The 26,392-nt window shown below is 53.7% G+C and overlaps 4 protein-coding genes and 1 pseudogene across 10 annotated transcripts; 1 reads left to right on the forward strand and 4 right to left on the reverse strand.

Moving 5' to 3' along the window:
- Nucleotides 1-2,480: 2,480 nt before the first annotated feature.
- On the forward strand, nucleotides 2,481-7,874 carry ACADVL (acyl-CoA dehydrogenase very long chain). 2 transcript variants are annotated; one of them, XM_081161413.1, is made up of 20 exons: nucleotides 2,481-2,667; nucleotides 2,742-2,823; nucleotides 3,102-3,167; nucleotides 3,252-3,324; nucleotides 3,410-3,474; nucleotides 3,602-3,736; nucleotides 4,152-4,296; nucleotides 4,540-4,669; nucleotides 4,769-4,894; nucleotides 5,246-5,444; nucleotides 5,716-5,820; nucleotides 6,253-6,339; nucleotides 6,424-6,486; nucleotides 6,585-6,686; nucleotides 6,762-6,859; nucleotides 6,937-7,009; nucleotides 7,105-7,177; nucleotides 7,263-7,335; nucleotides 7,421-7,496; nucleotides 7,571-7,874. In XM_081161413.1, exons 1-20 carry the CDS (start codon nucleotides 2,606-2,608, stop codon nucleotides 7,709-7,711), a joined length of 1,974 nt encoding a protein of 657 aa, XP_081017539.1. In that variant the 5' UTR covers nucleotides 2,481-2,605; the 3' UTR covers nucleotides 7,712-7,874. The 2 variants fall into 2 exon arrangements, with proteins under 2 accessions (XP_081017539.1, XP_081017540.1); XM_081161414.1 differs by having other exon boundaries at nucleotides 2,508-2,652.
- A 67-nt stretch (nucleotides 7,875-7,941) lies between these two features.
- Nucleotides 7,942-17,671, reverse strand: DVL2 (dishevelled segment polarity protein 2). Of its 2 annotated transcripts, none has more exons than XM_081161411.1 (15): nucleotides 17,242-17,671; nucleotides 13,291-13,360; nucleotides 12,825-12,970; nucleotides 12,598-12,695; nucleotides 12,328-12,463; nucleotides 12,113-12,203; nucleotides 11,900-11,969; nucleotides 11,657-11,796; nucleotides 11,502-11,578; nucleotides 10,578-10,645; nucleotides 10,284-10,412; nucleotides 10,042-10,173; nucleotides 9,705-9,884; nucleotides 9,093-9,311; nucleotides 7,942-8,954 (listed from the first exon to the last, which is right to left on the reverse strand). In XM_081161411.1, the coding sequence occupies exons 1-15, from the start codon at nucleotides 17,433-17,435 to the stop codon at nucleotides 8,506-8,508; spliced, it is 2,199 nt and encodes a 732-aa protein (XP_081017537.1). In that variant the 5' UTR covers nucleotides 17,436-17,671; the 3' UTR covers nucleotides 7,942-8,505. The 2 variants fall into 2 exon arrangements, with proteins under 2 accessions (XP_081017537.1, XP_081017536.1); XM_081161410.1 differs by having other exon boundaries at nucleotides 12,586-12,695.
- Nucleotides 13,725-15,337, reverse strand: LOC308568751 (small ribosomal subunit protein eS1 pseudogene; annotated as a pseudogene). The gene is made up of 2 exons: nucleotides 15,295-15,337; nucleotides 13,725-14,508 (listed from the first exon to the last, which is right to left on the reverse strand). The product of its transcript is annotated as a small ribosomal subunit protein eS1 pseudogene (transcript).
- A 484-nt stretch (nucleotides 17,672-18,155) lies between the features above and the next one.
- PHF23 (PHD finger protein 23) lies at nucleotides 18,156-22,545 on the reverse strand. Of its 4 annotated transcripts, none has more exons than XM_081115713.1 (5): nucleotides 22,280-22,545; nucleotides 20,706-20,737; nucleotides 20,450-20,542; nucleotides 19,052-19,889; nucleotides 18,156-18,947 (listed from the first exon to the last, which is right to left on the reverse strand). In XM_081115713.1, the coding sequence occupies exons 1-5, from the start codon at nucleotides 22,311-22,313 to the stop codon at nucleotides 18,733-18,735; spliced, it is 1,212 nt and encodes a 403-aa protein (XP_080971839.1). In that variant the 5' UTR covers nucleotides 22,314-22,545; the 3' UTR covers nucleotides 18,156-18,732. The 4 variants fall into 4 exon arrangements, with proteins under 4 accessions (XP_080971839.1, XP_080971842.1, XP_080971841.1 ...); XM_081115716.1 differs by lacking the exon at nucleotides 22,280-22,545 and adding an exon at nucleotides 21,370-21,402; XM_081115715.1 differs by lacking the exon at nucleotides 22,280-22,545 and adding an exon at nucleotides 21,286-21,387.
- An 825-nt stretch (nucleotides 22,546-23,370) lies between these two features.
- GABARAP (GABA type A receptor-associated protein) lies at nucleotides 23,371-26,339 on the reverse strand. The gene is made up of 4 exons (XM_081115721.1): nucleotides 25,142-26,339; nucleotides 24,501-24,579; nucleotides 24,261-24,379; nucleotides 23,371-23,839 (listed from the first exon to the last, which is right to left on the reverse strand). The coding sequence occupies exons 1-4, from the start codon at nucleotides 25,229-25,231 to the stop codon at nucleotides 23,774-23,776; spliced, it is 354 nt and encodes a 117-aa protein (XP_080971847.1). The 5' UTR covers nucleotides 25,232-26,339; the 3' UTR covers nucleotides 23,371-23,773.
- Between the last annotated feature and the right edge of the window lie 53 nt (nucleotides 26,340-26,392).

The raw sequence follows: 26,392 nt of genomic DNA on the forward strand, positions 1-26,392 counted from the left end.
GCGGCCGCGGCGAGGGAGCCGAGGAGCCAGAGGAGGGAAGGGGAGAGAGGAGGAGAGAGGAAGCAGGGGGAGGGAGGGAGGGATCGAGGAGCCAGAATGGGGGGGGTGCCTTGGCAGAGTTAACTCATTCAGTGCCGGAAGGAACCCGGATAATGGGAAAAGAGATGGAAGCAGAAGCAGAGAGGCCCTGAAGCTAACATGGAGACTTGGCCAGCCACCAGAGATGACAGCAAACACGAGGAGGACAGATTTAATTTCTTAGAGGCTGAAGCACCATAGTTGGGCTGGGAGCACCCATGGGTGTTTAAATACTGGAGGGAGGCCATGGTAGGGGTTAGGAGTGAGGGAGGGGCTGGCAGAAGGGAATCCCAGGGGCCTAGTTCTCCCTCGGGATTCACAAAAGGAAGTCTGAAAAATAATTATATACTAAATTCTTTAATTCCTGAAATTGGGGCAGGCAAAGAAAAGGGGGAAGTGAGAGGGAGAAAGGGTTCCAGGACAGGAGAGTGCATTCTCTGTGCCCCTGACTCAGGATTTTGTTCCCAGGGTCCCCAAGTCTCAATTCAATATCAGTAGTACTTTGCTCAACCCTCTAGCCTTGCCCTCTCCCTCAGGAAGCTAGGCCCTCATTCTCGGCCCCCTTACCTACCTGAGTCTCTGAGATGGAAGCCTCATAATAGTCCAGGATGTCTGACAAAGGGAACAGCACTGAGTTACTCTCCCCCACTCCCTGCCTCTCTGGCCACCCCAGCCATCACCTTGCCTCCTGCTGCCTAATAAGAAAGGAGCTCCTCCAGCCAAAGCGGGTGGACGCTGAGGAGGAACACTGGGGGGGGGGGGGGTGACCCCTGCATGAGGTTCCTGCTTGGAACACATCATCTCCAGGCTCCCAACCAGCCCTCAAGTTCAGTAATTGCCCTCACTGGTCCAGGCCAGCCCTTTACATCACTGTTCCTCGGAAAATTGGGAGACTACTCACCAAGCAAGGCCTGGAAAAGGTCACTGTGCAGTACTGTGAGGAGAGGGGGTGCCCATCGTAATAGTGGGGGGGCCAGGATCCAGAGGGCTGACCTGGGAGCTGGTGAAATGCAAGTGAGGGTGGATTGGGACAAGAAAGAGACAGAGAGACCAATGCACTCACTCACCTTGTCTTTGCAGCCTTTGCCCTTTCACCCCCAACTCTATGGAAAGGTTCAGGAAGGATCCCAAGAGTATCAGCCCCCCCATTCCACCCCCAGGCCTCTCCTCCACAAGGACTCCTGTTTTTCACCTCTTGGTGTCTCAGACATCTCTCTCTTCTCTCACTTTAATCTCCCTAATTAATCCTCCAGGATTGGAGCTGAGCTTTCTCCCTACCCAATTCTAGCTGACAGGTAAAGCAGCACTCTGAAACAACCAAATGTCTCATTCTTCTCCAGGTCTCCAGGCACCACCACCACACACCCTGGCCCCTTCTCCCCAAAGCCAGGCACAACTTAGCTACACTTTCCTAAGAGACTGAGGAAGAGGGTTATCCCCTAGGAGGCTCCAATAGCTTAAAAATAAAGGAAGCTGAGCCCAGTTCTCTCTCTTCCCTTGAGCCCATCCCCAGTGGGAATGGCAGAAAGAGGGGCATAAATTACTTAGGACCTATTTTAAAAATTGATTTTTAGAGAGAGGAAAGGAGAGAAAAAGAAACATCAATATGAGAGAGAAACATCAATCAAAGGCCTCCTCCCACACCTAGTGGGGACTCAAACCCACCATCCTTTGGTGCAGGGGATGATGCTCCAACAGAGCCACACTGGCCAGGGCCACCTGGGACTTCTTGACCCAGGGCTAGAGAAATGTAGGAGAGGGGAGAGACATGAGAATTCCTACAGTTCCTCTCAATCCCGGGACAGCTCCATCTGCCTGGAGGTCTAGCCTGAGCACATGTGTCTGGAAGAAACAGAAGGCCGACAGAGAGAGGTAGATGTTGAGGAAGGTCTCAGAGGCCTAAAGGGGAGGCAGTGAACCCCAAGAGAGAAGGGGAGGTTCTTCCTACAGTGAAAATTTTAGTGTTTCCCGAGTTAGTGATACCTAGTCTCAGGAGAATATGCTTGGGACACTCACACCTGAGCTTGAGTCCCCTACCCCACCATTTCCCTCCCTTTTGTGAATTTCACGAGGCATACCAAAGAACAGTCTTTCCGTGCCTCTGCCTCTTGTTTCTATCTTACACTTCTCCCTTCCCACCTTTCCTTTCTAACTCCACCTGGGAAGGCCTCCTTTCAGTGCATCCCCCATTCCGCTGGCTGCAGGTGCCTAAGCTGCTCCCTCTTTAGTCCTGGCGTATCCCATCACCCCTTCTGAGGGCTACACTCTAGTTCGGACAGGTGGGATGAAGAAATTTGGGGGAGACAAGGGACGTTTGGAGATCACCCTAGGTCAACCAGAATACGGGAGGGGGATGGGGGGGTGCTCTGAAACTACAACTCCCAGCATGCCCCGGCGGCCGGAAGCTCCGCCCGCCTCCCGGTGCATTGTGGAGAATGAGTCAGGGGTTGGGGGACCCAGACTTTGGCAGACGGAACCAGAGCGCGAGGTCAGCGCTCAAGGCAGCGGCGGCTGGAGCGGTTCAGAGATGCAGGCGGCGAGGAGGGCCCCGAGCGTGGGGCGGCAGCTGCTGAGGTTGGGGGGCGGAAGGTGTGTGTATGCCAGCAGGGATGCGGGAAGCGGGCCTGGGGACTGGGCTAGGACTGACCCTCCACTCCCCGCAGCTCGCGGTCCTGTGCTCTCCTGGGGCAGGCCTGGCCCTGGCCCTGCCCTGCCGGACGACCCTATGCGAGTGGGGCCGCTCAGGTAAGTAAGTGACAGCGGCCTTGGCGGGGCGGGGGTGGGCGTCCGCTTGGGCTCCCACCTCCCTGCCCCCACCGATAGGGGTCTCCCTCTTGATGCCAGTCACCTGCTGACCGGTCTGGCACCGAAAGTAGGGGAAAGGGCAGGTCAGGGTGCCCTGGGGCTGAAACTAGGTGAAAGGTCGTTGGGTCTGTCCTTCCGGGCACCTAGTTCTTTACCTCAGCTCTCCTTGGCATTTCCGCAGCCCCTTCCCCCGCCGAGCTAACTATCCCTTTTCCTAGGCGGTTCTGGACAAGTCAGATTCGCTCTCCTCTGAGGCTTCGACCAGAGAAAAACCGGCCAAGGCGGTATGTGGCCCCGGCCGGGAAGAGATAAGTCAGGGGCAGACCCACCCCAGCCACCTTCCCTGAAACCCCCTTCTCCTGTCACAGGAATCTAAGTCCTTTGCTGTGGGGATGTTCAAGGGCCAGCTCACCATAGATCAGGTGTTCCCGTACCCATCAGGTAAGGGAAGGGGTAGTCAGAGCTGAGTGGGGACAGGGCAGGTTCCCCTGATCATCTGGCCTGACCTGTCTCTGCTGCCCGGCAGTGCTCAACGAGGAGCAGACACAGTTTCTCAAAGAGTTGGTGGGGCCTGTGTCCCGTTTCTTCGAGGTAAGGAATAACTGGGGGGGGGGGGGGGGGGGGGCGTTGGGATAGAGAGCTTGGTCCCTAATGGGGTGGGAGAGACGTTAAGGACCTTTAAAGGAGCCTGCTTTGTGGGATCCTGTGCCTTCCCCAGGAGGTGAACGATCCTGCCAAGAATGACATGATGGAGCAGGTGGAGGAGACCACTATACAGGGCCTCAAGGAGCTGGGAGCCTTTGGTCTGCAAGTGCCCAGTGAATTGGGTGGCGTCGGCCTCTGCAACACCCAGGTGAGGGAGCTCCCTAGTGACTCCCCAATATCCAGGTCCCAGTCTACTCAGCTTGACAGGTTTAGCTCCTCCCTCACCACTGGGGCTAAGGTCTCTGCCAAGCAACTGCTCTGGGGGCCTGTGTTGTGTATACAACCCCTCCAAACACAACACCAAACTACATACAGTCGGTTAGGACCATGGATCTCACTCAAGTTCCTAAATCCTAATGAATCTATAAGGACTGCTTAACAGGTAGGAGAAAAGCCATCAAGACCTGGAATGGCCACCAGCCAGCCAGTGGCCTTCTTTACCATGGTCCCACTTCCTCTCCCCTGGGAATGCCCAGGTTGGGCCCTGCCCCGTTGCCCATCTTTCTTACTAAGGGCAGGTCTGCGTGGCCAGTTACAGCCCTAGATGCCTGCTTCCCCTTCAGTACGCCCGCTTGGTGGAGATCGTGGGCATGCACGACCTTGGTGTGGGAATCACCCTGGGGGCCCACCAAAGCATCGGTTTCAAAGGCATCCTGCTCTTTGGCACAAAGGCCCAGAAAGAAAAATACCTCCCCAAACTGGCATCAGGTAAGGCAGGCCTACTGTAGCCCCAGAGATTAAGGGTGTCCTGGGCTTGGCACAAATTAAGCCAGTGCTACTATGGGGTGTGTTGGTTGACAGAGATTTTTGGAAGGCATGACAGTGCTGGTAGGCAAATGGGAAGAAACTGAATGTTGCCTGAGGTGTTGGGGGGGGGGGAGCACTGAGGGGCCTTCAGGCCCATCAAGACCCAGCAATGGGCCCAGTGTAAATGAGCTTTCTGCCCAACAGGGGAGACTATAGCAGCTTTCTGTCTAACGGAGCCCTCCAGTGGGTCAGATGCAGCCTCCATCCGAACCTCAGCTGTGCCAAGTCCCTGTGGAAAATACTATACCCTCAATGGAAGCAAGATTTGGATCAGGCAATCTTACTCCCATTTCTTCCCTCCTCTCCACCTCTGTCCAATTCCAGGCCACACTGCTCTGTCCCCCATGCCCTGACTGCCCTCATTTTTCCACAGTAATGGGGGCTTGGCAGAAATCTTCACAGTCTTTGCCAAGACACCAGTTACAGATGCAGCCACAGGGGCTGTGAAGGAGAAGATCACAGCTTTTGTGGTGGAGAGAAGTTTTGGAGGTGTTACCCAGTGAGTGGGTTTGGGGGGGGAGGAAAAGGGTTGAGCCAGAGATGGCAGTACTGAGCTGTGGGGCAGATGGCTGTTATAGGTCACCCTAGGGATGTATGCAAAAGACAACACAGCTGGACAGTGTGTTCCTTTAGGACTAAAACAAATGGAACTGACCTAAAGCTTTGGCTATAGCAACCAGCAAGTCCAGCACAGGGCAGGACAGGACAGAGCCAGGCCTCTTCAGCCCTCTGGGCATGCAGAGAGCTGTTGTCTGCAGGCTGGGAGTGTAGTTTCTCCCAGGTTCACAGGAATGAAGGGACAGTATTCCCTGCAACTTGAACACACCTCTGCTTCTCTGCCCTGTCACAGTGGGCCCCCTGAGAAGAAAATGGGCATCAAGGCCTCCAACACAGCAGAGGTATACTTTGATGGAGTACGGGTGCCATCAGAAAACGTGCTGGGTGAGGTGGGAGGCGGCTTCAAGGTCGCCATGCACATTCTCAACAATGGAAGGTTTGGCATGGCTGCGGCTCTTGCAGGCACCATGAAAGGCATCATTGCTAAGGCGGTGAGTACCCTGCTTTAGTCCCTAGATAGCCTAAATCTAAATCCCATTTTCCCCCTTCCCACGTGTCCCTGTTCCCTTGTAGGCAACCCCTCCACCAGAGACCCCTTCCCCACCAGCAAATCCAGACCTCCAGATAGCTTAGGTCTCCCATCTAGCCTAGACTGAACTCTTCTTGATTGTGGCCAAAGCCCAGCCCTCCCAGCCCAGCCCAGCCCAGCCCCTCTCCTGGGGAGGACTAGAGAAATAGTGGGACACAGGTGCCCTCTTCCAGGTGGATCATGCTGCTAATCGTACCCAGTTTGGGGAGAAAATTCACAACTTCGGGCTGATCCAGGAAAAGCTGGCCCGGATGGCTATGCTGCAGTATGTGACAGAGGTGAGTGTCCTCCCATGTTTCTCTCCTATGGCCGCCTTCCCAGTTGCGTCAGACTATAACCCCCAGCAGCACCTGGGGCAGTGGGTCTCCAGCTTTACACCAATGCCCTAGGGGATGCGGGGAGGCATAGTCAGCTCAGCTGCTGAAGAGGGAGAGCCATGCTGTTCTGCTGAGTTGCTTTCTAGAGGTACCTGAAGTTTATTCTGCCCCCAAGCCCATGCTTACCTCTTTACCCCTTTCAAGAAGTGAAATGACTAAAAGCCCTCGATGAACTGACTCAGGGTCAAATATTTCAACATGCCTGACGTGGAATTAGGAGGGGAAGGCAAGGGCCGCAGGGAGCTGGGGAAGGTCTGGTCTTGCAGATTGGGGCGATCAGGTCAAATCTGATGCAACCATTTTCATTCTCATGTCCCAACCATGCAACCTCAGTCCATGGCTTACATGGTGAGTGCCAACATGGACCAAGGATCCACGGACTTCCAGATAGAGGCCGCCATCAGCAAAATCTTTGGCTCGGTAAAGTTACAGGCCTGCAAAGAGGGAGAGCCCAGTTCTGAAGCTCGGCTCCAAAACCAATCTTACATGGTTCTTTGTCCCTAGGAGGCAGCCTGGAAGGTGACAGATGAGTGCATACAAATCATGGGGGGCATGGGCTTCATGAAGGTACATGATGGTTCTTGGCCCTTGGTAGCCAGTTGGGCTGGGAGGAGTAGGCTGACACATCTCAACAGGGGCCTATGATTTATCTTTCCCTGTGCTAGGAGCCTGGGGTAGAGCGTGTGCTCCGAGATCTTCGCATCTTTCGGATCTTTGAGGGAACGAATGATATTCTCCGGCTGTTTGTGGCTCTGCAGGGCTGTATGGTAAGAAAGAGGAGAACTGAGGGGAGGAGGTGGGAAAGACAGGGAATCCTGACTATTGGACCCTCCTCCCCACAGGACAAAGGAAAGGAACTCTCTGGGCTTGGCAAAGCTCTAAAGAATCCTTTTGGGAATGCTGGCCTCCTGCTAGGAGAGGCAGGCAAACAGCTGAGGCGGTAAGCTTAGGGGCCAGGGCAGGGCAGGGCAGGGCAGCGTATGGCAACTAACCAATCACTTCCCCCTTCCCTCTAAGGCGGGCAGGACTGGGCAGTGGCCTGAGTCTCAGTGGAATCATCCATCCTGACTTGAGTCGGAGTGGTGAACTGGTAAGAAGTCAAAGCTTGGGTGGGTGGGGGGCAGCCTGAATCAAGAGCTGATGGGGCTGTGTCCCTCTCTGAGCCCTGGGCACCTTCCTCTTTAGGCAACGCAGGCTCTGGAGCAGTTTGCCACTGTGGTGGAGGCCAAGCTGATAAAACACAAAAAGGAGATTGTCAGTGAGTGAGCCCTTCCCCACCCCACCCCCCTCCTTTTCCTCTCCCTCCGACTGACACCCCTCCCCCCATTCCATCTACCTGACAGATGAACAGTTTGTGCTGCAGCGCCTGGCAGACAGTGCCATTGACCTCTATGCCATGGTGGTGGTTCTTTCCAGGTGAGGAGGCAGTATGGGAGGTCTGAGCTGCAGGGGGTTCCTGGGCCAGGGTTACAGCCCTGATTTGTCTCCTGCTTCCCACCAGGGCCTCAAGATCCCTGAGTGAGGGCCACCCCACAGCCCAGCATGAGAAAATGCTCTGTGACAGCTGGTGTATTGAGGTGAGATTCAGGGTTGTCAAGAGCAGGTGGGGGGCTCAAGGCACAGTCCTGATCCCCTCCTTCCCTCTCCCCAGGCTGCAGCCCGGATCCGGGAGAACATGGCTGCTCTGCAGTCTGACCCCCAGCAGCAGGAGCTCTTCCGTAACTTCAAAGGCATCTCCAAGGCCTTGGTGGAGCAGGGTGGCGTGGTCACCAGCAACCCCCTTGGCTTCTGAGTACTCCCAGCCAGGGCCTGGCCAGGAATGTGCCTTTTCTTAAGCTAAATCCCAGGCCCCTTTCCTGTGGGTCCTGGTTCTCCCTTGAAGGGGCCCCAGTACTATGCCTGCTCTCAGAGGGAGCATTCACTGCCTTACAAATAGTCTAACAAGTCATGCTTTGCTACTGTGTCTGAGTCCTTTCCCTTGCTGTCTGCCTCCCTCCCAAAGAAAGGAGCCAAAGGCGTAGGGAGTTTGCCCCTATTGCTTTATTTGGTGTTTTATACAAGTGACTAAAATAAATAGAGTAACAAAAGCAGCTATATGGCCCCCAAATACCAAATACCCCAGCTTCCTTTGACTGCTGTCAAGGGTGACCAACCCCTCTCTTCCTTCCAGGGTAGCAGGTCAGAGCTGACTGGGCAAATGAGGTCACATTTTGGGGTTAAAAGAAGGGGCCCAGGAGACAGGGGTTCTTCATATAAAAGAGAAATACCTACTAAAAAAATAGCCTAAAAAATGTAGAAAAATCTATTTTAATCCCGAAAAAGGCTTACAAAAAAAAAAAAAAAAGCTAAAAATAACCAAAGGTCCCTTGTACACCCCTGAGGAAAGGGGAAGGAACCAGGCACTGCTGGCAAGAGTCACAGTGGTAACCTCACAGTAGGCAGCAGCCACAGGACAGGCTGAGCCTAGGCACCCAGGCACCACTGGAGGAGTAACGAGCACATAACTGACAGACACCCAATCACAGGAGTACCAGGCACTGACTGGAGAGGCCAAGGGTGGAGATTCAACATGGGACACTGTTGGTTCTACATGACATCCACAAAGAACTCACTGGGGTTGCCCATGGCCATGTGGAAGCTTTGGCGGCTGGCTGTCAGCTCTGGGGGCACTGAACCTAGGTCTCTGACTGGAGGGGCCCCTGGGGGCTGTACTGCTGGAGGGACAGGAGGGGGGGGGGGAGGCATCATGACCACCATCATGGGGTTATAGGGGAGGGCCATACCAGGGGGTGGTCCATAGGGATGAAGCCCTGGGTGGGTTCTGAGATTGGGAGCACCCCCTGATGAGCTCCTGGAAGGGGGAGGGCCCCCATCACCAGTCCCACCAGGTTCCCCACCCCGCCGAAGGCTGCCCCCCCGGCTGGAGAGCTCGGACTCACTGCCGCTGCCAGACTTGGACTCAGGGGCCCGCTCCTCAGGCCTCCCTGTGCGCCCTGCCCCCCCATCGCTTCGTGTGGACCCACTGCTCCGGCTCCCTGTTGGGGGAGAGGGGAGGGGGGCAACTGAGCCCTAGCCCAGGGTCCCTCAACCTCCCTAGCCCCTACTCCTGCCTTTCCACCCTGGTTTCCCATGCCCCCTACCCACAAATGTATTGGTATCTGGCAGTTACTTACCTTCACTGTGCTGGCTGCTGGCACTGCCTCCACCATAGGTGTAGGAAGAGAGCTCATGGTAGGGTGGAGGCTGAGGGCTGTATGGGTGTGGGGCTGGGTACTGGTAGGGGAAGGTGGGCAGCAGGGGCCAGGGGGTGGCCCCAGGGAGAGGAGCCAAGGTGTCCTGGTCCGAAGCCCCACTGGAGCCGTCATTATCGTTCAGAGACAGATTGACTAGATCTGGAAAGAGAGGAGAGTAAGAGTCACTGCTTTAAGGGGCCAGGACACCAAGACATTGGATGAAGAGGAACTGGGAACCATTTCCCCAGAACCATCCATGATGAGTGTTAAAACCAGGGCCTCTAACAGGAAATTCCCCACCTGCCACTGCTATCAGGGCAGGAAATCAGCCAGGGCTGCCACAAGTCCCATACTCTTTTATGACATTCAGGAAAAGGCACTTCTGCCCCTAGCAGACATAGCCGTGCCTGGTGCACAGCTTGTCCAGCAGAACACTGTGGATGTTAGCCCCAACTTATGTCATCAGCCCGTGCAGGGCACATATTGCTCAATGTTCCATGGTGACATTGGCTGGTTTCTGGACAAGGTCTGGGGTTAGAGAGAGGCACTCACAACTCTCACAGCCGCCACTGAGGTCTCCAAAGACATAATAGCACTGCTCAGAGAAAGTGATCTTGTTTACGGTGTGCCGGATAAGGCCCGCCTTGAGCAGCCCGCTGGCATACTTTCGGGCCTCCCGCCGCTCAGGAAAGCCCTCCACATGATGGTAGAGCCAATCGACCACATCCGAACCTGGGATCACCCAGAGCAGAAAAAGGCCTCAGTTCTCCCTGACTTCTGTTTACCCCTGACCTCAGCCATTCCCAGCTCCGGCCTCCTCCTCTTCCTCCTCCTCCTCCTCCTCCTCCTCCCCCCCTTCCCATGCCACCTGCCCAGGACCCAGCCATACCCAGAAAGGCATTAGGGATGGTGATCTTGAGCCACATGCGGTCCCGAACTTCCAGTCCAGACTCTGGAGATGCCATGGCCTTGGTCACAGATGCCATGTCTGTATGGATGGAGAGACCTCGGCCCTCACAGCCTGATAGAGGAGAAGTAAGGAATCAGAGGCAGAGCCCACTCCCAAGCAGCGATGGGGTCACAACACTGCGGCCTTCTGGGAAAGGGGGATGAGGTGGCCTAGGGACTCACCATCAGGCAAAGAGGACCCAGATGTAATGGTGCTCATGGACGAGGAGCCTGGATAGGCTGGGAAGGTGCCAGTTAGTGCTGCGGAGTGGGAGACCCAGGCAGCGGGGTCAATTGGTTGGATGGGCTCATCTAGGACAGAGAAAACCACCAAGATGATCACTTCCTAGTCCCAGAGAGCCATCCCTGTCCCTCCCTGACTCAAATTTGACCTTCTTCCACCCAGTCCCAGTAGCCTTGGGACCCAGCCCTGCTCTCCCGTCCTCTCAGCTGCAGGCCCTCCTGAGAATCACTCACTTCGGGGGAGAGTGAAATAGGCCTGGGGAGAGGGATCCCAGCACTTGGCCACAGTCAGCACGATGGGGCTGTGGGGAAGAGAAGCCAGTCAAGTAGGGTGTGGAGAGGCCTCAGGAGGGCGGAGGCCTGGAAAGAGAACGGGCTGAGGGACAGAAAGAGGGAGAGAAGAAAAGAGCACAGACATGGCTGGACCCCAGAAGGTGAGCGTGGAAGGCTCCATGCACAATGTGGGTGACTCACCAACATGGATAACTCAAAAACATACTGAGTCAGACAACAGAGTATACACTGTACAGTTCCATTCAGAAAAAGCCCCCAAACAGGTAAAATGAAACCACACTGTCCAAGGATACTTTTATGGGTGGCAAAACTACCAAGGGAACATTTTGTCACAGTGATGACTGAAGAATCAGGAGTGACTACCCCTGGGGGAAGTGAGGAGGGTGGGAGCCAGAAAGGATACTGGGCTGGGGGGAACTTTTGGGGTATCAGCAGTCTTCTATTTCATGACCTAGGCCAGGATTGAGGAACCTTTTTTCTGCCAAGGGCCATTTGGATACTTATAATATCATTTGCAGGCGATATAAAATTATCAACTTAAAAATTAGCCTGCTAAATTTGGTCAGGTATTTAATTAACTCATCCCTAATGTGATGGCTGGAACTGCTTCTCTTTGGTGAGGCCTTGGCAGGGCCAGACCAAATGATTTCTCGGGCTGTATATGGGCCACAGGCTGGACGTTCCTCACCTCTGATCTAGGCAGTGGTGACAGAGGTACTCATTCACTCTAGAATTACTCATTACATTACGTTTTATGTACTTTTTAGATGAGTGTTGTTTCACTGCTTCTTAAAATTATGAAACAAAAAGGTGAAAAGGCAAAGACAAGAGGACTGAGGACCTGAGACCAACTCAGAGGCTCACCCTGGCTTATGCACAATGTCTCTCAGCACCCGCACCGCGTCGTCGTTGCTCATGTTCTCAAAGTTCATGTCATTCACCTGAAGTGAGGGGAAGTGGGTCAGAGGCAGGGTGGGAGAGGCTGAGAGCCCCTGCCCAAGTGCCCTGCCCCAGCACACCTGCAAAAGCATGTCCCCTGGCTCGATGCGCCCATCAGCTGCCACGGCCCCACCCTTCATGATGGAGCCGATGTAGATGCCCCCGTCTCCCCGCTCATTGCTTTGGCCCACAATGGAGATGCCCAGGAAGTTGTACTTCTCTGTGGAAGGAGTCCATGTGACGAGGAGAAGCCCAAGCCACATGAGCCCCGAGCCCTGGAGACCAGGTCTCCAACCCCCCCCCGGCCCCGGCTCCCTCCATACCCATGTTGAGTGTGACTGTGATGATGTTGAGAGACATGGTGGAATCAGTAACACTGCTGAAGGATGAGGTCTGTGGAGGGAAAGGGAAGGAACTAGACTGCCTTTAACAACCCAGGGACAAGTCTGGGATTGTCTGTGTCCTTGTACCCACTAAACCAAGGCCCAGGCCCCCAACTTCCCCAAGATCCAGTTGTCCCATGAGACCCCCCTCACCCTCTCCAGGCGAGGTGGCCGCTGTTTCCTCCGCCGCCGGTGGCGCTTGAGGAGGCGAGAGGCACTGCTCTGCTCCGTGGAGCTGCTGAACCTGTCAGGAGGTTGGGATGGGAGCACATGGAGGTGGTCATGGGGCCAAGAGAAAGATGAGAGGATTGGCTGAAGGAGGGAAGAGAAGGGTCTAGTGTCCTGGGGAGATACCTGTGGAGCCATACCTACTCATGGTGTCGTCTTCGTCAGAGTCCCCCAGGCTGGTGCTTTCCAGCTCGCTGGTCATGAGGGTTGAAGAACTCTCGTACCCCGCCAAGTGGCGCTCCAGCCTCGAGGGGCCACTGGGCCTGTGGCCCCCAGCTGAGTATGAATAGCAACTTCAGGAAGCAGACCTCATGCTGCTTACCCTCATCAAGCCTTAGGTCTGACCCAACCCCTTCCCAACTCCAGTCTACCCAGCCTGAGGGCCCGATCCCCCTCACCGCCATGCTCACTGCTGTCTCTCCTGCGAGGCCGCTCTCGCCTTAGAGATGCTACTGACTCTGTTTCTGTCTCAGGTTCCAGATTTTCCCGGCTGCTGGACACATTAGGGCTAGATGGGCAGAGGTGATGTCAACCCGAGTCAGTGGGACAGAGCTCCAAATCCTTGGCTTTCCCTCCCAAGATGCTTGGATTCCCTCCTCACTTCCCTTCCCCAGACTCAAGAATCCCAAGGACTCACTGGAAGGATGGAGGTCTGGAGTCCCCAATGCCACTGGTCCTCTCTGGTGGCAAAGCGGGTAATGGTGGCGTTGGTGGCGCCAGTTCTGTCCGAGGCTCCTGGGCTGGGGGAGCTATCTCGAGTTGAGGGTTATCTGATGACACAAGCTAGAAGGGTGCAAGTGATTAAAAAAAAAAAAAAAGGCTCTACTGAGAAGTGAGGCATATGAGATGGGAATAAGAGAAAGGACTAGAAAAGGGGACAGGGTCTGACAGAGCCTGTAGAAAAGCACAAAAAGGAGTAGCAAGCATTAGAGGCTCCAGAAAGAGGATGATGAAGGGCCCCAGCTGGCCCTCCAAAGAAGAAGGGAAGCAAAGAGCCAGGGCCTCCAACAACTAATCAGGAGTTGGGCTACAAGGCGAGACTAAGGCTTGGAGGAGCTTGGTGATATAGGAGGGACTGGGCCCTCACAGCCAGGGCCCCTTACCCAGGAGACTACCCTTCCATTGAAGCAGGGAAGGCGGGCATTGTCATCTGAAATTTCTTCCTTCACCACCCTGCCGAGACACAAGATGAAAGTCAGTGAGACTGGACTAGTTCCCTCCACTCCCAACCCCATTCAAAGTTTCTCCCAATTTTTTTTTAATCTCAAATAGGATTTTCGGTCACCATTAAAAGTCTGCATTTATTTATTTATTTTAAATCCTCATCAGAAGGGTTTTTTTCCATTGTTTTTTCAGGGAGTGGAAGGTGGGGGGGGGGGGGGAGGGAGGGAGAGAGGGAGAGAGAAACACGGCCAGACCGGGGCCCAGCCTGCAACAGATGTACGTTCCTTTGGCCACAATCGAACCCAGAACCCTTCAGTTTGCAGTCCAATGCTCTAACCATTGAGTCAAACCAGCTAGGGCAATAAGTCTGCATTTAAACAGATTCTTGGAATAGGGGCTCATATCCATTAGCTCGTTCAACTTTAGCACCACTCTCACTTCCAGTAGCTTTTCCAGAACTACTACCTTCACTGTGAAATTTTCCTAATTCAAACTTGGGCTTCTTCAGCATTTTGACTTTCTAACAAAGACATCATAGAACAGACAAATAGATTGGCAAGTCTTTCCTATGTCTTTTCCAATGCTATCTGGAATCAATTTATTGACCACTTTTTTCATCTGTATGCACCTCTCAGGTCATGATTTCCATTATCTTCCAGATTTGGTGGACCTGTTGATGCTGAGCATAAGATGTCTTCTAAATCTATTATTGTGTTTTTTAGTAAAACCAACACAGAATAAATGAAGCAAATAACCATCTGTAGTCTTGACATCTACATGAGCTTCAATCGTGGTCTGCCATTTTTACCATGGAGCACATTTTATCTCCATGGTAAAACCTATGCCATGGAAATTGGTCAGGCAGTTTTGCCCTGAACATCCTCCGTAATTAGCTTGAAATTTCTAATTGCAACTTCATCATTCTGCAGATCAGCGAGACTCACTACAAAAACATGACTCTTGAGACCATTAGATGCAATTTTGGTTCCTTATGTTCTCATGACTAGTGTTTTTTCCAGTATAACTTATATTGAACATAGCTGGTGCTTTCACATCATACCAATCTTTCTTAGGAAATGGATCAACCCCTTTCTTCTTGGCTCCCTTTCTGCAGCCTTTCATAAGGTGCTTGTTTTTGCAACACCACCATGGTGTTGCTCAGAGGTGGTATTTGCTCAGAGAGCCAAAGGGCTCTTCAATCTCTTTTGTAAAAAATAATCCTCACCTAAAGATATTTTTCCATTAATTTTTTGGGGGGAAAGTGGAGGGGAGGAGGGAAGGGGAGAGAGAGAGAAAAAAACATCGATGTGAGAGAGACACATCGATTGGTTGCCTCCTACATGAACACTGACCAGGGCTGGTGACTGAGCCTGCAACCAAGGTAGGTGCCCTTGACCAGGAATCAAACCCGAGACCCTTTGGTCCATGGGCCGGCACTCTAACCACTGAGCCAAACCAGCTAGGGTGGACTCTCCCAATCTTCATCCAACTCAAGGATGTTGACTTTCTCCCACCCTGTCCAAGTCCTGCTCTCTCACACTAAAACACTTTGCTCTTACACCTAGGATATCTTCAAAACTAGATTCCCTTTCCTTATTTCTCCTTCTCTCCCCAGCTTGCCCCCAGGGGCTCAATGCTGCTCCAAAGATCTCCTTGAGTCTGATTCAAACTTCTTGATGCAATTTAAAAGGCCATCCCATCGCCTAAGGTTACCCCAGTTTCCCCAAATATATATCTAACCTTAGGAGCCTTGCTAGCAGCCTTCTCCCAACTTCCACTCTGTTCCTCACACACCTTCCCAAAAAAAATCTTTGGTCCTCACCTAAGACTTTACTCTTATGCTTTCTTTAGTTTTCTCTAACTCGCTTTCAGAGAGCTATCCAAGTGCACTGTCTTTGCCTAGGTAAAAATACCCATTAGAACAAATTATGGTACTTCCTCACTAGTCTGAGAGCTCCCAAGGGAAGGGAAGGTCCAGCTTCCCATTCCGCTGTGCCTCATCTGCCCTATACACCCTGCTCTGCCTGACAGACTCCAATGACCAACCCTGGGGGTCACATCTCCTATGGGTTCCTTGCAATGGACTAGACTTGCCCCTTCTCAACCACCGTATGAAATCATTAATATTCAACACCATGTCCCGGCCACAAAGCAAAGTATCACACACTTCGTAAACATCAACGAATACTTGTTGACTAAAGGAATACACATATGAACTATAAGCCTCTCTGCTCTGAACAGAATCTCACACACACACATCCTCTCGCCCCCAAATTAGGACAACCTGTCTGATTAACCCTTTAGCCTAATATGGTTCTAGAAGCCTGGATATATGCCGACTTAATCTCATTTGCTTTCAATGTGACAAACACAGCCCAGTCACTACCAATCTGTCTCAGCATAATGTAGATTCTTCACAACATAATACCAATCTGTTTCAGCACAGCCCAGCCTGCCAAATTATTCCAGTCTATATTACCATAACTTAGTTTATGGACTAGTCAAGACTCAATACTGCCAATTACCACTGACCAAGAATTTACTGTGTGTCATGCACCTGTACTAATCATTTTACTCATCTCCATTTCACAGATGAGATTAAGGCATGAAAGTTTTTAACATTGCTCAATTACACTGCTGACAAAGAAAAGTACCTTGATTTAAATCCAAGGTAACTCCCCAGACAGTACCACTTTCCCAATAGCCAACAATCTTTCTAGACAGAGCTGAGTCAGTCCGGCTCTCCTACAACCCAGGCTATCCCAGCCTAATTCAGCCTGCCTTCAAGAGCTGAGGTTGAGCCATGGCCAGGTGGCTCAGCTGCTTGGAGCATCAATCATCCCATGCACCAAAGGCTGCCGATTTGATTCCTGGTCAGGGCACATAATCTAGGTTGCAGGTTGGATCCCTGGTCAGGGTGTGTATGGAAGGCCACCGATCAAAGTTGCTCTTTCACTTTATTGTTTCTCTCTCTCCCTCTTCCTCGCTTTCTACCTCTGAAATCGATAAAAACACATCCTCAGGTGAGGATTAAAAAGAGAGAGAGGGCTGAGGTTGAGGACCCAGAGGGTTCAGTACCAAAAATTATAAACACAAAAGGGCTTGCTCTGTATTATTTAAAGTCCCAGAATGTCCCAAATTACCCAGGATAGCCCAATCTATTCTAGCATAGCTAGAAAGTCCCCACATGCAGCTGTCTGCACCAATCCAGACTAGAATATCCCCATACAGCTGTCTGTATTAGCTTAGACACTAAGAGCTCTGTCTGCCCTGTACTAAGTGTCCCAATAAAAACTAGGCCCTAATACAAACTGAAGTCAACCAATACAATCCAATAGAGACCAGAATGGCCCAAGTTTCTCCAGAACAGCCTGATCTACTCTGGAGCAGCCTAAAACACCCCAATACAGCACTCTCTGAATTAGTACAGATTAGAATGTCCCAAAACAATCCTGCCTGCCCTAGTACAGGACAGAATGTCTCAAGTTGCCCCAATATACCCGAATCTACATCAGGCGATTGCACAGTATCCTACAACATCCCTGTGTGCTATAGGGCTGTTCAGAATGAACTACTAGAGGATAGATCGATCTACCTCAGCACAGTCCAGAATATCCCAAAATAAACCAGTGCGTTCAACTCTATTCCAGTATAACCTAATCTTCTCTAATCTGGTTTATGGTTTAGTTATTTAGTATAACCCAGTCTTCCTCTTACGGCTCCGTCCAAGCATAACCTTGTCCGTCCTGGGATATCCAATCTACCCCAACACAGTACAATCTGCTCCAAAGGGCCCAGAAAATCCCAGTATGGCCCAGGCTAACCTGTGCCCCTCAATATTGCCCAATCAACTCCAGCACAGCCCCCATCTGTATAGGCCTCGCGCTCACCCGAAATCCTGATCCATGGACTTGAAAAAGTACTTAGCGCCCGCGGGCCGCTGCAGGACGCTCTTGAAATCTCCGAGGGTGATGCGCTCAGCGGGGACCGGAATCTTCACCAGGTAGGGAGTCTCCTCTTCATCCAGGTGGTAAATCACCTTCGTCTCCCCGACACCACCGCCCCCCACGCCGCCGCCCGCCATGGTCTCGCCCGCGCTCTCTCCCGCTCCGCCGCCCACCCAACTGGGCTAATCGCCCCCGCCGCGCCTGCGCACACCCGCAAACCGACGGGGGAGCGCGGACTGGACCTCCCCAGTGCGAGATGCAAGAGGAAGGGGGGGTCTACCCGGTGGCGGCGAAAGGGGGGCGGGCCGTGGGGAGCAACCCAAGTCCCCGGACTCCGCTGCCACCGCCGCGAGCACCCTCCCGCGCCCCGCCCACCTCTCCCCATGTCACGTGACCCAGACCCGGCCCACCCATTCTCGCGACGCCCACATCATGTGACCGACGTTCCACCACGTGACCGCTTTCAGCAACGGCCTCCCTTCAACGGCCCCGCCCCCAAGATGTGTTCCTACCCGTGTCCGACGAATACCTAGGCCAAGTTGGCCTCTGCCCTCAGGGGGCAGGCAACATATTCCCACCGCGCTTAACCCCTCAAGCAGGGGGCTCCAAGCAATTCTTATCTGATGGAGGGTGTAGGCCTGTGGGGAATGAGGGTGAGGGTGTGAGGAGGGATCCTAGACTGGGGATTCGATGGGGTAAAGCCAATTGCGGCCGTAGTTGTGCGAGACCAAGAGCCCGGTCATTTTCTGCTCCAACTTTAAAGAGAGGTGGGTTTCAGGACCACCTCTAGCCATCTTCTGCAAGCTTTTCCGAAACCTTCCTCCCATGCAGGATAGTCATTGAGGGCTATAAACACAAAAGAGCCCACTCTGCTTTATTCACAACACGCAGGCTGCCTGCATAAACAGCTGGCCAGTATTATTAAAAACAAGAGGTGACTGAGAGAATGGTCACCTGTTTTCCTTCCTCCTTCAGCCAGGCTCTGGTTGGTACTCCACCAGAGCTGCCATGCCCAAATGGGGAAGTCCAAAATTAAAAATAAAACCAGTGTAGAATAAATGGGGAGCGAGAGAGAAGAAAAGATGAGGGAGGGAAGTGCTATATTTACACTAGCGTTTTATAGACAACTGTCCCATTCCGTCCCAATTCCAACCCTGGCCCAAAAGTGAGAGGTGGCAGGTCCAAGGAACAGAGATTAAATGTCTAGGGACCCACACAGCCTCCCACCCCCAACTGTAATGGGTCCCAGTTCAAGTCCACAAGCTGGGAAGGAAGAGTAGAGTAAGAACTCATTTCCAAACCAGTCTCCCTTGGGAATTCCTGCCTGGAAGTGGGACAATATCCAAGCTTCAGGGGATAGGCTGAGGACCCTGAGGCTCAGTTCCCAAGTAAGTCATGCTGTCATTTGGAAGTTCCAGCCTAGAGACGGTGATGTCAGGGCTCTCCAGATTTGGGAGGCCCCCCTAACCGCCGGGCCTCTGGCCGCAGTTCCTTGCACTTCTGGCAGTAAAAGAAGTCAGGGACATTCGTCTTCTTTATCTTCGCACAGGAGAGGTGGATCCATGTTCCACAGAGGCTGCACTCAATCATGGGCCGCCCCGCAAAGGGCTTTCGGCAGTAACATGTGATCAGGTCCCATGAGTCATCACCTGGGGAAAAAAAGGTCGGTTTGGTGTTGTGCCTGAACTGTTGCATCCATAACAGCCCCATACCCACCATCCCAGCTGCCCCTGGGCAACCCCAAACTTCTCACCAGATTCTACCATGATGTCCTCATCCATGACCCGCATCTCTCCTTCACTGGAGCTAGCATCTCCATCTTGGCTTGTTTCAGTACTGCCCACCTCCTTGCTTTCACTGTCAGTGGGAGGGGCTCCTTCAGGGTGTACTGTGGGGGGGGGCCTAGGAGCCTCAGGGGGTGTTGGCAGCACAGGGGCTGGGGTGTCACCCCCTACCATTGCTGCCATCTCTTCCTCCTCCTCCTCCTCCTCCTCTTCCTCCTCCTCTTCAGAGTCTGTATCACTGGGAGGTGCACGGGGAGGCCCAGGAGGTGGGAGTCTATCCCCCCGCTCTGCCTTTTTCAACTTCCGCTTCTTGCTCTTCTTGATTCGAGACCTCTTTTCTCCATCCCCAGGGGCTGGCCGAGGCCTCCGAAGCACCCCAAAACCAGCACCCCCTCCTGGCCCCAACTTCCGGTTCTTTCGGTCCTTCTTTCGAGGAGGCTGGGAGAGGTCCCCCTGGGAAAGGGGTACTGGGGCGAGAGCAGCAGAGGGCCGGGAGGCATGTGTGAGGGATGAGGGAGAGAGTGGAGATGCCATTTTGGGCCCATCTAGATCAAAGAGAGAGTCCTTGAGCTTCATCTTCTCAAGCAGGGTGGCACTGTCAGGGGCCTGAAGACGAGAGAAAGTGGACCTTGGGGGTCCTGGCTGGGTGGGACCTGCTTGAGCGGCCCGTCTCTTGGATGACTTTGCCTTCTTAACAAAGGTCTGGATGGTTCGGAGATCTGAGGGGGCTGAGTCCCAGCCATCACTATCTGCCGCACTCTCACCTCGCAATGGAGAGCTGGAGCCAGAGGCTGGCCAGTCACTTTCCTTAAAAGGCGGACAAGACCAGGGTCAGCAGGGGGCCCAGTGTCATCTCACTCAGTTCCCTGCAAACCCAGATTAAAAACTAGGAACTAATCTACCCCCAAACATCCCACCAAAACCAACAAATTTCAGTGTACTCAAAAATTTATCCCCACCTCAACTCCCATTAGCATCTCTTCTTGAGCACCTCGTTACTTCTGCCCTTAAATTCTAGCCTTCTCCCCAATTCCCACTGCCTTTGCAACATAGTATGTATCCAACAAGAGCCATATTTCTGACTTCCTTATAGTTTCATTGGTTACAATTTTCAGCTTCCAAAAATTTATCCAAAACACTTTTCATTAACAGAACCCCAAGACCATTCACTGCTGCGCCAGCCACCTATCTCTACTAATCCCACCCCCACCCCAGATACTAGTTTTGCTACTAGAGTTCCTTATTGCCCAAGTATTACATATAACTTCTGATAGGCTTCTCCTACAAATAAGTACAGTCCAGTAGCTCAACAGACCTTCTACGGTATTAGGCCATTACCGTCAAGTCAGTTAACCTCCTGTTCCTACCTCTTTGCTAGGGGGGATGTAACCGGCATAGGCCAAGACAAAACTGCAGAATTTGTTGAAATCCTCAATTGTTCTCCGACGTTTTTCAGGTGGCTGAAAGGAAGGAAACTTGTATCACACAGAGTTTAAAAGGGGCATTTCCAAAAGCATAGTCCCAGGAATAAGGAATCTGGAAAAGGTAGAGGAAGAGGGAGAGAAGAAGGGGAGGAGAGAGTTGGCTAGTAAATCTAGGCTGCAAAGGTAAGTGAAACCTCACCTGAGTCTCTGGCTTAAGGGTCGGAGGTGGATCTGTGAAAGCAATAAAAGCTGAGTCAAGGTACTAGGAAAGAGTCTGGGTAAAACACCACCTCTAAACCTTGGAGATCCAAAGCGAACCCCTTGCTCTCCCAAGTCCCTCAGCCTGGCGAGCAAGCCCCTGCTGTGCCGGGCCCGCCCCTGCTCCCCCTGCTCCCCCTTCCGCCCCGCCAGGGGCGGAGCCTGGGCGCGGCGCCCTCTAGAGCCTCGATATAGCGCTCCCCTTCCCCCCACCGGAGGCCTAGCGCCCCGCCTCCCCCCCACGGTTTCTCCAGACTTGTCTACTCCGATCGCAGCGCCCCACCCCGCCATACCGCTCCAGGGACCGAGCCTGGGCTGCCGCCTGCCCCATCCTTAACAGGCGCCCAGTGTCCCGAGTTCCTGACGGGCCCGGCTCTACGGTCCTGGCCCCTCCGCCCGAACACGCCGCCCGCCTGCCCCCAGGGTCCAGGATGACCACGCTGAGCCGCTCCCCGCCCTCCGGCCCCTTCTACTCGAGCACGAGGCCCGGCGCGCCCCTCACCCCCACCCTAAACACACACAGGCTCACACATCCAACGCCACTTTGCGTCCGGGACAGACCAGAAAGCTCTCACCCGGACGCGGCCCCACCTGCCCCCACATACCGCGCTCCCCACAATCTCGCTGTCCCTCCGCCCCCATCCGGGGTTTTAGCCCCTCCCCGCCTCGAGCTTCTCGGGCTCCCCGCCGGGCCCCGGGCCCAGTTCGGAGCTCTCCCCGGCCACCGCCTGCCCCACTCCCGTACCCGCCACCAAGTCATTAGGCTACGGAACCCTAAACTCTAGCCCCCCCCACTACTCTCTCCCTCCACAGCAACCCCAGCTGCAGCCGCCGCTGCCCCTTCACCCTCCGCAACTCCCAAGCTTTAACCCCCGCCGACCAACTCCCCCACTCCACCTCACAACTCGCCGGTATTAATCCCCCCACCCTGCCCCACTGCCCCTAAACTACCCAGCTCCCCTCGCTTCCCGGCGGGCTCTCTCCCCCTACTACCCCCCAGTACAAGTCCCTCTGCCGCAGACAATACCCAGACTCCCTCTTTTCCCCACAACTATCTTCCCACCCCTCCAACAAATACCGGGCTATCTCCAGCGGCAACTACCGGGAGCTCCGGCACCACCGCCACAAACTCCCCCACCTCGCTGAACTACCGGGCTCCTCACTCAGTCCTCTTCTACCTCCTCTCTCAACAACTCTCCGGCCCCCAGACTCCCCCAACCACCCAGCTCCAAGGCCCCAACCTGCCGGAGGCCCTTTCGGCCCCTATCCCCCAAGCTGATTTCCAGCTCCCACTCCTCCCCCGCCCCCCCAACACACAGCATCTGATCGCCAACTACCCCCAGCTCAGTCTCCCACTCCTCTTTCTCCAAGGTCTCTCAACTCGTCGCTCTCCCACCTCCAGGGGCAGGCCCCCGAACCCCTCCCCAAGCTCCGGGGGCTCGACCTCCAAGTTTGCCAATTGATTCCTTGCCCGGCCCCCTCCGTCTCAATGCTCAGTGCCGGTCGAGAGCTCACCTTCGGGACTGGGCTCCGCCATGGCTTCCAGCATCGCCCCCTCCCCTCCTCCCGGTCCGGCGCCCCCCTCCCGAGCCGGGGATCCCGGTGCCGCCTCCGGTGCTCGGTGTTCCTGCTGCCTCGCTCCACAGAGGTGTCTGCCTCGGCCCGGTTGTGATTCGAGTCCGCTAGCCGCTGCCGCCACCTCCCTCTACCACTGCCTCCCGCACTCCCGGACCGAGCCCCCTCCCCCCGCGCCGCCGGCCGCCTGCTCCCTCCTCCTCCTCCCCACTCCCTCCTCCCCTCCCTTCGCGGGCGCTGACGCGCAATGCATCAAGGCACTTGTAGTCCATCTGGGGGCAGCAGGAAGGGGATGTCATAAGCCTTAGGAACTTCAGTTCCCAGCAAGCTACGGATTCGCGCAGGCGCACTAAACCGCTCCCCTCCCCCGGGGAGTGGCGGGGACTGGGAGCAGAAGCTAGAGCGGAAGAGCGCGCGCAGGCTCCTGGGAACTGTAGGCTGGGCGGGACTAAGAAAGAAGAGGAAAGAAGGGATTAGAACTCTCGGCCACCATACTGCTATATTCTGCAGCTTTTCTCCCTCCGGGGACCGCACCACTTCCGGTCCGAGAAGTGGTTGCTGGGAGATGAAGTTCTTCTGGTGATAATGGCTCCCTTTTTCTAGTCTTCTCCCTCCTTTGGATCCCACTCTACTAGATCCCACATGCCTGCACAGAGTCTGGCCAAGTGACATGCAACTGAGGATTGAGCCTCCACATACGAAAATCTCTTCCTTAATCCAAAAGGTTATAACAAACTTGGATGTATTTATCTAAAGCAGATACTTTTAAACTCTCTCCACCGAAACCCACAGTAAAAAAGTTGCTCTTTTATATCAGGGTCCAATACACACACATATGCAACTGAAGTTTCAAGAAACATTACTCAGAGTATCCCATCCATTACAACAAAAAGCACCCTTTTTATGCACAAGGAAAAGTCCAACATCAACAGAATAAACCAAAATATATTACTACCCCTCCAACTTCATCTTTTCCCACTGACCAGTAAAACAGAGAAGGGAGAAGGCAGCAACACAAAGCAAAAATCCAGTTCAGCTTGGTGGTTTCCTCTTTATTGATGTGCCTCTTACCTTCCCCCCACAATTTCATTCCCTTCCATCTACCCCCAAAAAAGGTAGTGAAAGGAAAAGATTGTTGGGGTTCTGAGCCCCTTGGGCAATTAGAAAGGGAACAGAAACCAAAACAATCACTGGATGTGACAGAGATCGACAATCAAGAAGTCTAAAGCAGAGTGGAAAAGGTGGTAGAGAGAGGGGAAGGCAGGAGAAAGGAGAGGTACTAGAGGCCATCTCCCCCATTAACCCTCCTGCTAAGAGATTCTGGAGAAGAGCCTCAAACATTAGGAAGTGCAGGTCCTGAAGAGAGGAGGTCAAGGAAGGGGGGGCCACCTCTCTCTCTGTAGAATGGGACCCCCCACCACAGGCGCAGCAGCTTCACAGGCCATAGACACTTTCATCACTGTAGGCAATGTATAGAAAGAAGTCTTCTTCATGGTGTTCCTGGGGTGAAAGCAGAAAATAATGGTGCTCAGGCATCTGGCCCTTACTTAAACCACACACCACCCAAACACATTCTTCAAAAATCATTTTTTGAAGACCCCCCCAAACCAGTGCCCTCATTCTCTCCCTCACTTGTTCCAGGGACTAGCAGCCTAACAGGATTATCCCTAGCAGCAGCCCTGGGCAAAAAAAGACCTCAAACTGTTCTCTGCTGCCTTGGAATGAAGAGGGGATTGGGAGGGTCCTTATCAGAACAGTTGCTCCAACTCGCTGTTCCCTTCCTTGTCTACTGCCACTGCCCTGTCGAAACCCCCAACCCAGGACTACACAGCAAATTCAAGAACTGCTGACCTGAAACTTTCTTCCCCTCAAGCTCTTCCAACTCCTCTCCAAAACCACCACTACTTCTCAATCACCATACCTGGTATAGCTGACCCATGGTGGCACTGGTGGGTGGAATGACATTGTTGACAAAGAAAAACAAGGCATCCTCAGCTCGGAGATGAATTCGCTTCCGGATCAAGAAATAAAACTGACCAACTGCCAAAAATATAAGATGTGATAAAGTCACAGATATCACAACTGTCCTAATAAAAGAACAGCTGCTGTGTGGAGCCTCCTCCCACAGGTAGCAAACCTGAGTATTGGGTAAGGTTCCCACCTGTGAGATCAGAAGGCACCAGGTATTTCTTTTTGTCCAGGTCTCCTATCCGAGCTTTGGGAGCCTTTTCTACTATCACCTGATAAAGGGAAGATGAAAATTAGAAGACATTAGATATTACAATCCCACAGCTCCACCTGTCAGGAACTCAAGCAACAATATTCCTAGCACCCAAACCTACCCCAGACTCATTTCTTTGTCTCTGAACACGTGGTGCAGCCCTGAAAGAGATCCGGAACCCCACTGACTCAACTCGCCTCAACATCCAGGTCCCTGAATAGAGGGCGTCATAATAAACAACTATCTTAACCAGATGGGGACGACTTGTCTGGGCCGACTACAGCCTTTAATCTCAAAAACCTAGCTAGCTGGAGGAAATAACCATGTGACATTCAGACTGTCAAACTCCCTACAGCCTCCGACACGAATCCCAAGGTCTATCTCCTCCATCTACAACCCTTCAACCCCAGCTACCACCACTAGCCCTTTCACCTCCAGTCCCAGAGACGGGAGTTTCAGGGTCGTTCCCAGACCCACCACAACCCGCAGCCTAATGGCCGCGCTGCCCGTTCCGGACCCAAGCCCAGGCTGTGGCGTCAATGCCAGCGCCCCGCGCCCTCGGCCCTGGCTACCGTCCTTACCGGGACCCGGTCCGGGTATTTCTTTCGGATCTTCTCGCCCTCAGAGCGGCGTTTCTCGAACGGATGCTCCTCTTTATACACGAACTTCATCCTCCCGGGAACCGGGCTGGACCGGACTGGGCTGAGGGAACCCAGGGAGGGGGGGGCCGGGACAGGGGGCGGCGGCGGCGACGGTGGCGACGCGCAGGCGGATTCAGCGGAGCGATCCCAGGACTTGCGCCACTTCCCTATTCGCCAACTCCGCCCCCGCCCATCAGGGGCCGGCGGGTTCGCTACATTACGCCACCAGCGCAGCAGCCCTAACGTGGATTGCTTAGCACCACCTACTGACCACCCCCCACGCCGTCAGCGTAATCGCTTTGGAATCAATTCGTGGGCTACGCTGGCGACGCAGCAAATTTGGGTGGTTTTCGCGACCGACAAAAAGAACTGAAAACCCATTTCCCCGACTTTCTCCCACAAAGCTGGGAATGGAAAGAAGCTAGGAGATAGTAACCATAATTTGAGACTGTTCGCCAAAAATTCTTTCCGGGCATAATGTGGAGGAAAAGCAGAGATAATTACAAGGACAGCTATTCACGAAACGTGCTGGTACGCAAATAGCGGTCGTTGACACCAAAACAAAATAGTACCCGAGTGGACAAGATGGTCTTCCGAAAGAGGGAAAAAACTACCTGTCTGGAGACACGCAAGAACGCTTAGGTTTCAGGAGAGTGAACCAGTGGGGACTGGAGAGTAGGCCCAAAAGGTGGGGACTACGTCGGCGCGGAAGGACATTTTCAGCACAGGACCCAAAGAATCATGTGATCTGAGGGAAGGGCGGAGCATCACGTGGCGAATGCGAGGAAGTAGAACCGGCTCCTGGGAGGAGGGCACAGGGAGGTGGAGCCCGCAACCGCTGGAGCGGGAGACTGGAGGTTGGTGGGGCCAGCACCGCGAGCAGAGGGCCGAGGGCTTCCGCAGCCTGGGGGCAAAGCCCGTTGAGCATGTCTAGTCAACCCCAGGGTTTGGCCTTTCTCCAGTTACATGCGTTTTCTGGCGACTTGGTTTTTCCTTTCATACATCTGTGTCCTACTGCTCTGAAGCTCAAGTTCCCTCAGGACATACAGCTAGCTGTCCTCCAGCTCCCAGCCAGGACGACCATCCCATCAGTAAGACGTTTCCCACCAAAGCATCTGATGTAGATTTTCACTACTCAATCCTCACCAAACCAACACCACCTTTTCCCCCTACCCGTAGGACCAGCAGCAG

This window comes from Miniopterus schreibersii (genome assembly GCF_964146895.1).
Source record: "Miniopterus schreibersii genome assembly, chromosome: 16".
Lineage (NCBI taxonomy): Eukaryota > Metazoa > Chordata > Mammalia > Chiroptera > Miniopteridae > Miniopterus > Miniopterus schreibersii.

What these genes read in the sequence shown, in the direction of transcription:
- ACADVL (XM_081161413.1), top strand. Translation starts at nt 2,606, where the DNA reads ATGCAGGCGGCGAGGAGGGCCCCGAGCGTGGGGCGGCAGCTGCTGAGG. An exon ending in ATGCGAGTGGGGCCGCTCAG is followed by an intron (nt 2,824 to 3,101) that starts GTAAGTAAGTGA and finishes CCCTTTTCCTAG; the next exon opens with GCGGTTCTGGACAAGTCAGA. An exon ending in TGCTGCAGTATGTGACAGAG is followed by an intron (nt 5,821 to 6,252) that starts GTGAGTGTCCTC and finishes ATGCAACCTCAG; the next exon opens with TCCATGGCTTACATGGTGAG.
- DVL2 (XM_081161410.1), bottom strand. Translation starts at nt 17,435, where the DNA reads ATGGCGGGCGGCGGCGTGGGGGGCGGTGGTGTCGGGGAGACGAAGGTG. An exon ending in AGACAGCAGTGAGCATGGCG is followed by an intron (nt 12,464 to 12,585) that starts GTGAGGGGGATC and finishes ATTCATACTCAG; the next exon opens with CTGGGGGCCACAGGCCCAGT. An exon ending in TGGGTCCTCTTTGCCTGATG is followed by an intron (nt 10,174 to 10,283) that starts GTGAGTCCCTAG and finishes CTCCTCTATCAG; the next exon opens with GCTGTGAGGGCCGAGGTCTC.
- PHF23 (XM_081115713.1), bottom strand. Translation starts at nt 22,313, where the DNA reads ATGCTGGAAGCCATGGCGGAGCCCAGTCCCGAAG. An exon ending in GGCGGAGCCCAGTCCCGAAG is followed by an intron (nt 20,738 to 22,279) that starts GTGAGCTCTCGA and finishes TTGCTTTCACAG; the next exon opens with ATCCACCTCCGACCCTTAAG. An exon ending in ACATCCCCCCTAGCAAAGAG is followed by an intron (nt 19,890 to 20,449) that starts GTAGGAACAGGA and finishes CCGCCTTTTAAG; the next exon opens with GAAAGTGACTGGCCAGCCTC.
- GABARAP (XM_081115721.1), bottom strand. Translation starts at nt 25,231, where the DNA reads ATGAAGTTCGTGTATAAAGAGGAGCATCCGTTCGAGAAACGCCGCTCT. An exon ending in AATACCCGGACCGGGTCCCG is followed by an intron (nt 24,580 to 25,141) that starts GTAAGGACGGTA and finishes TCCCTTTATCAG; the next exon opens with GTGATAGTAGAAAAGGCTCC. An exon ending in CCATGGGTCAGCTATACCAG is followed by an intron (nt 23,840 to 24,260) that starts GTATGGTGATTG and finishes CTTTCACCCCAG; the next exon opens with GAACACCATGAAGAAGACTT.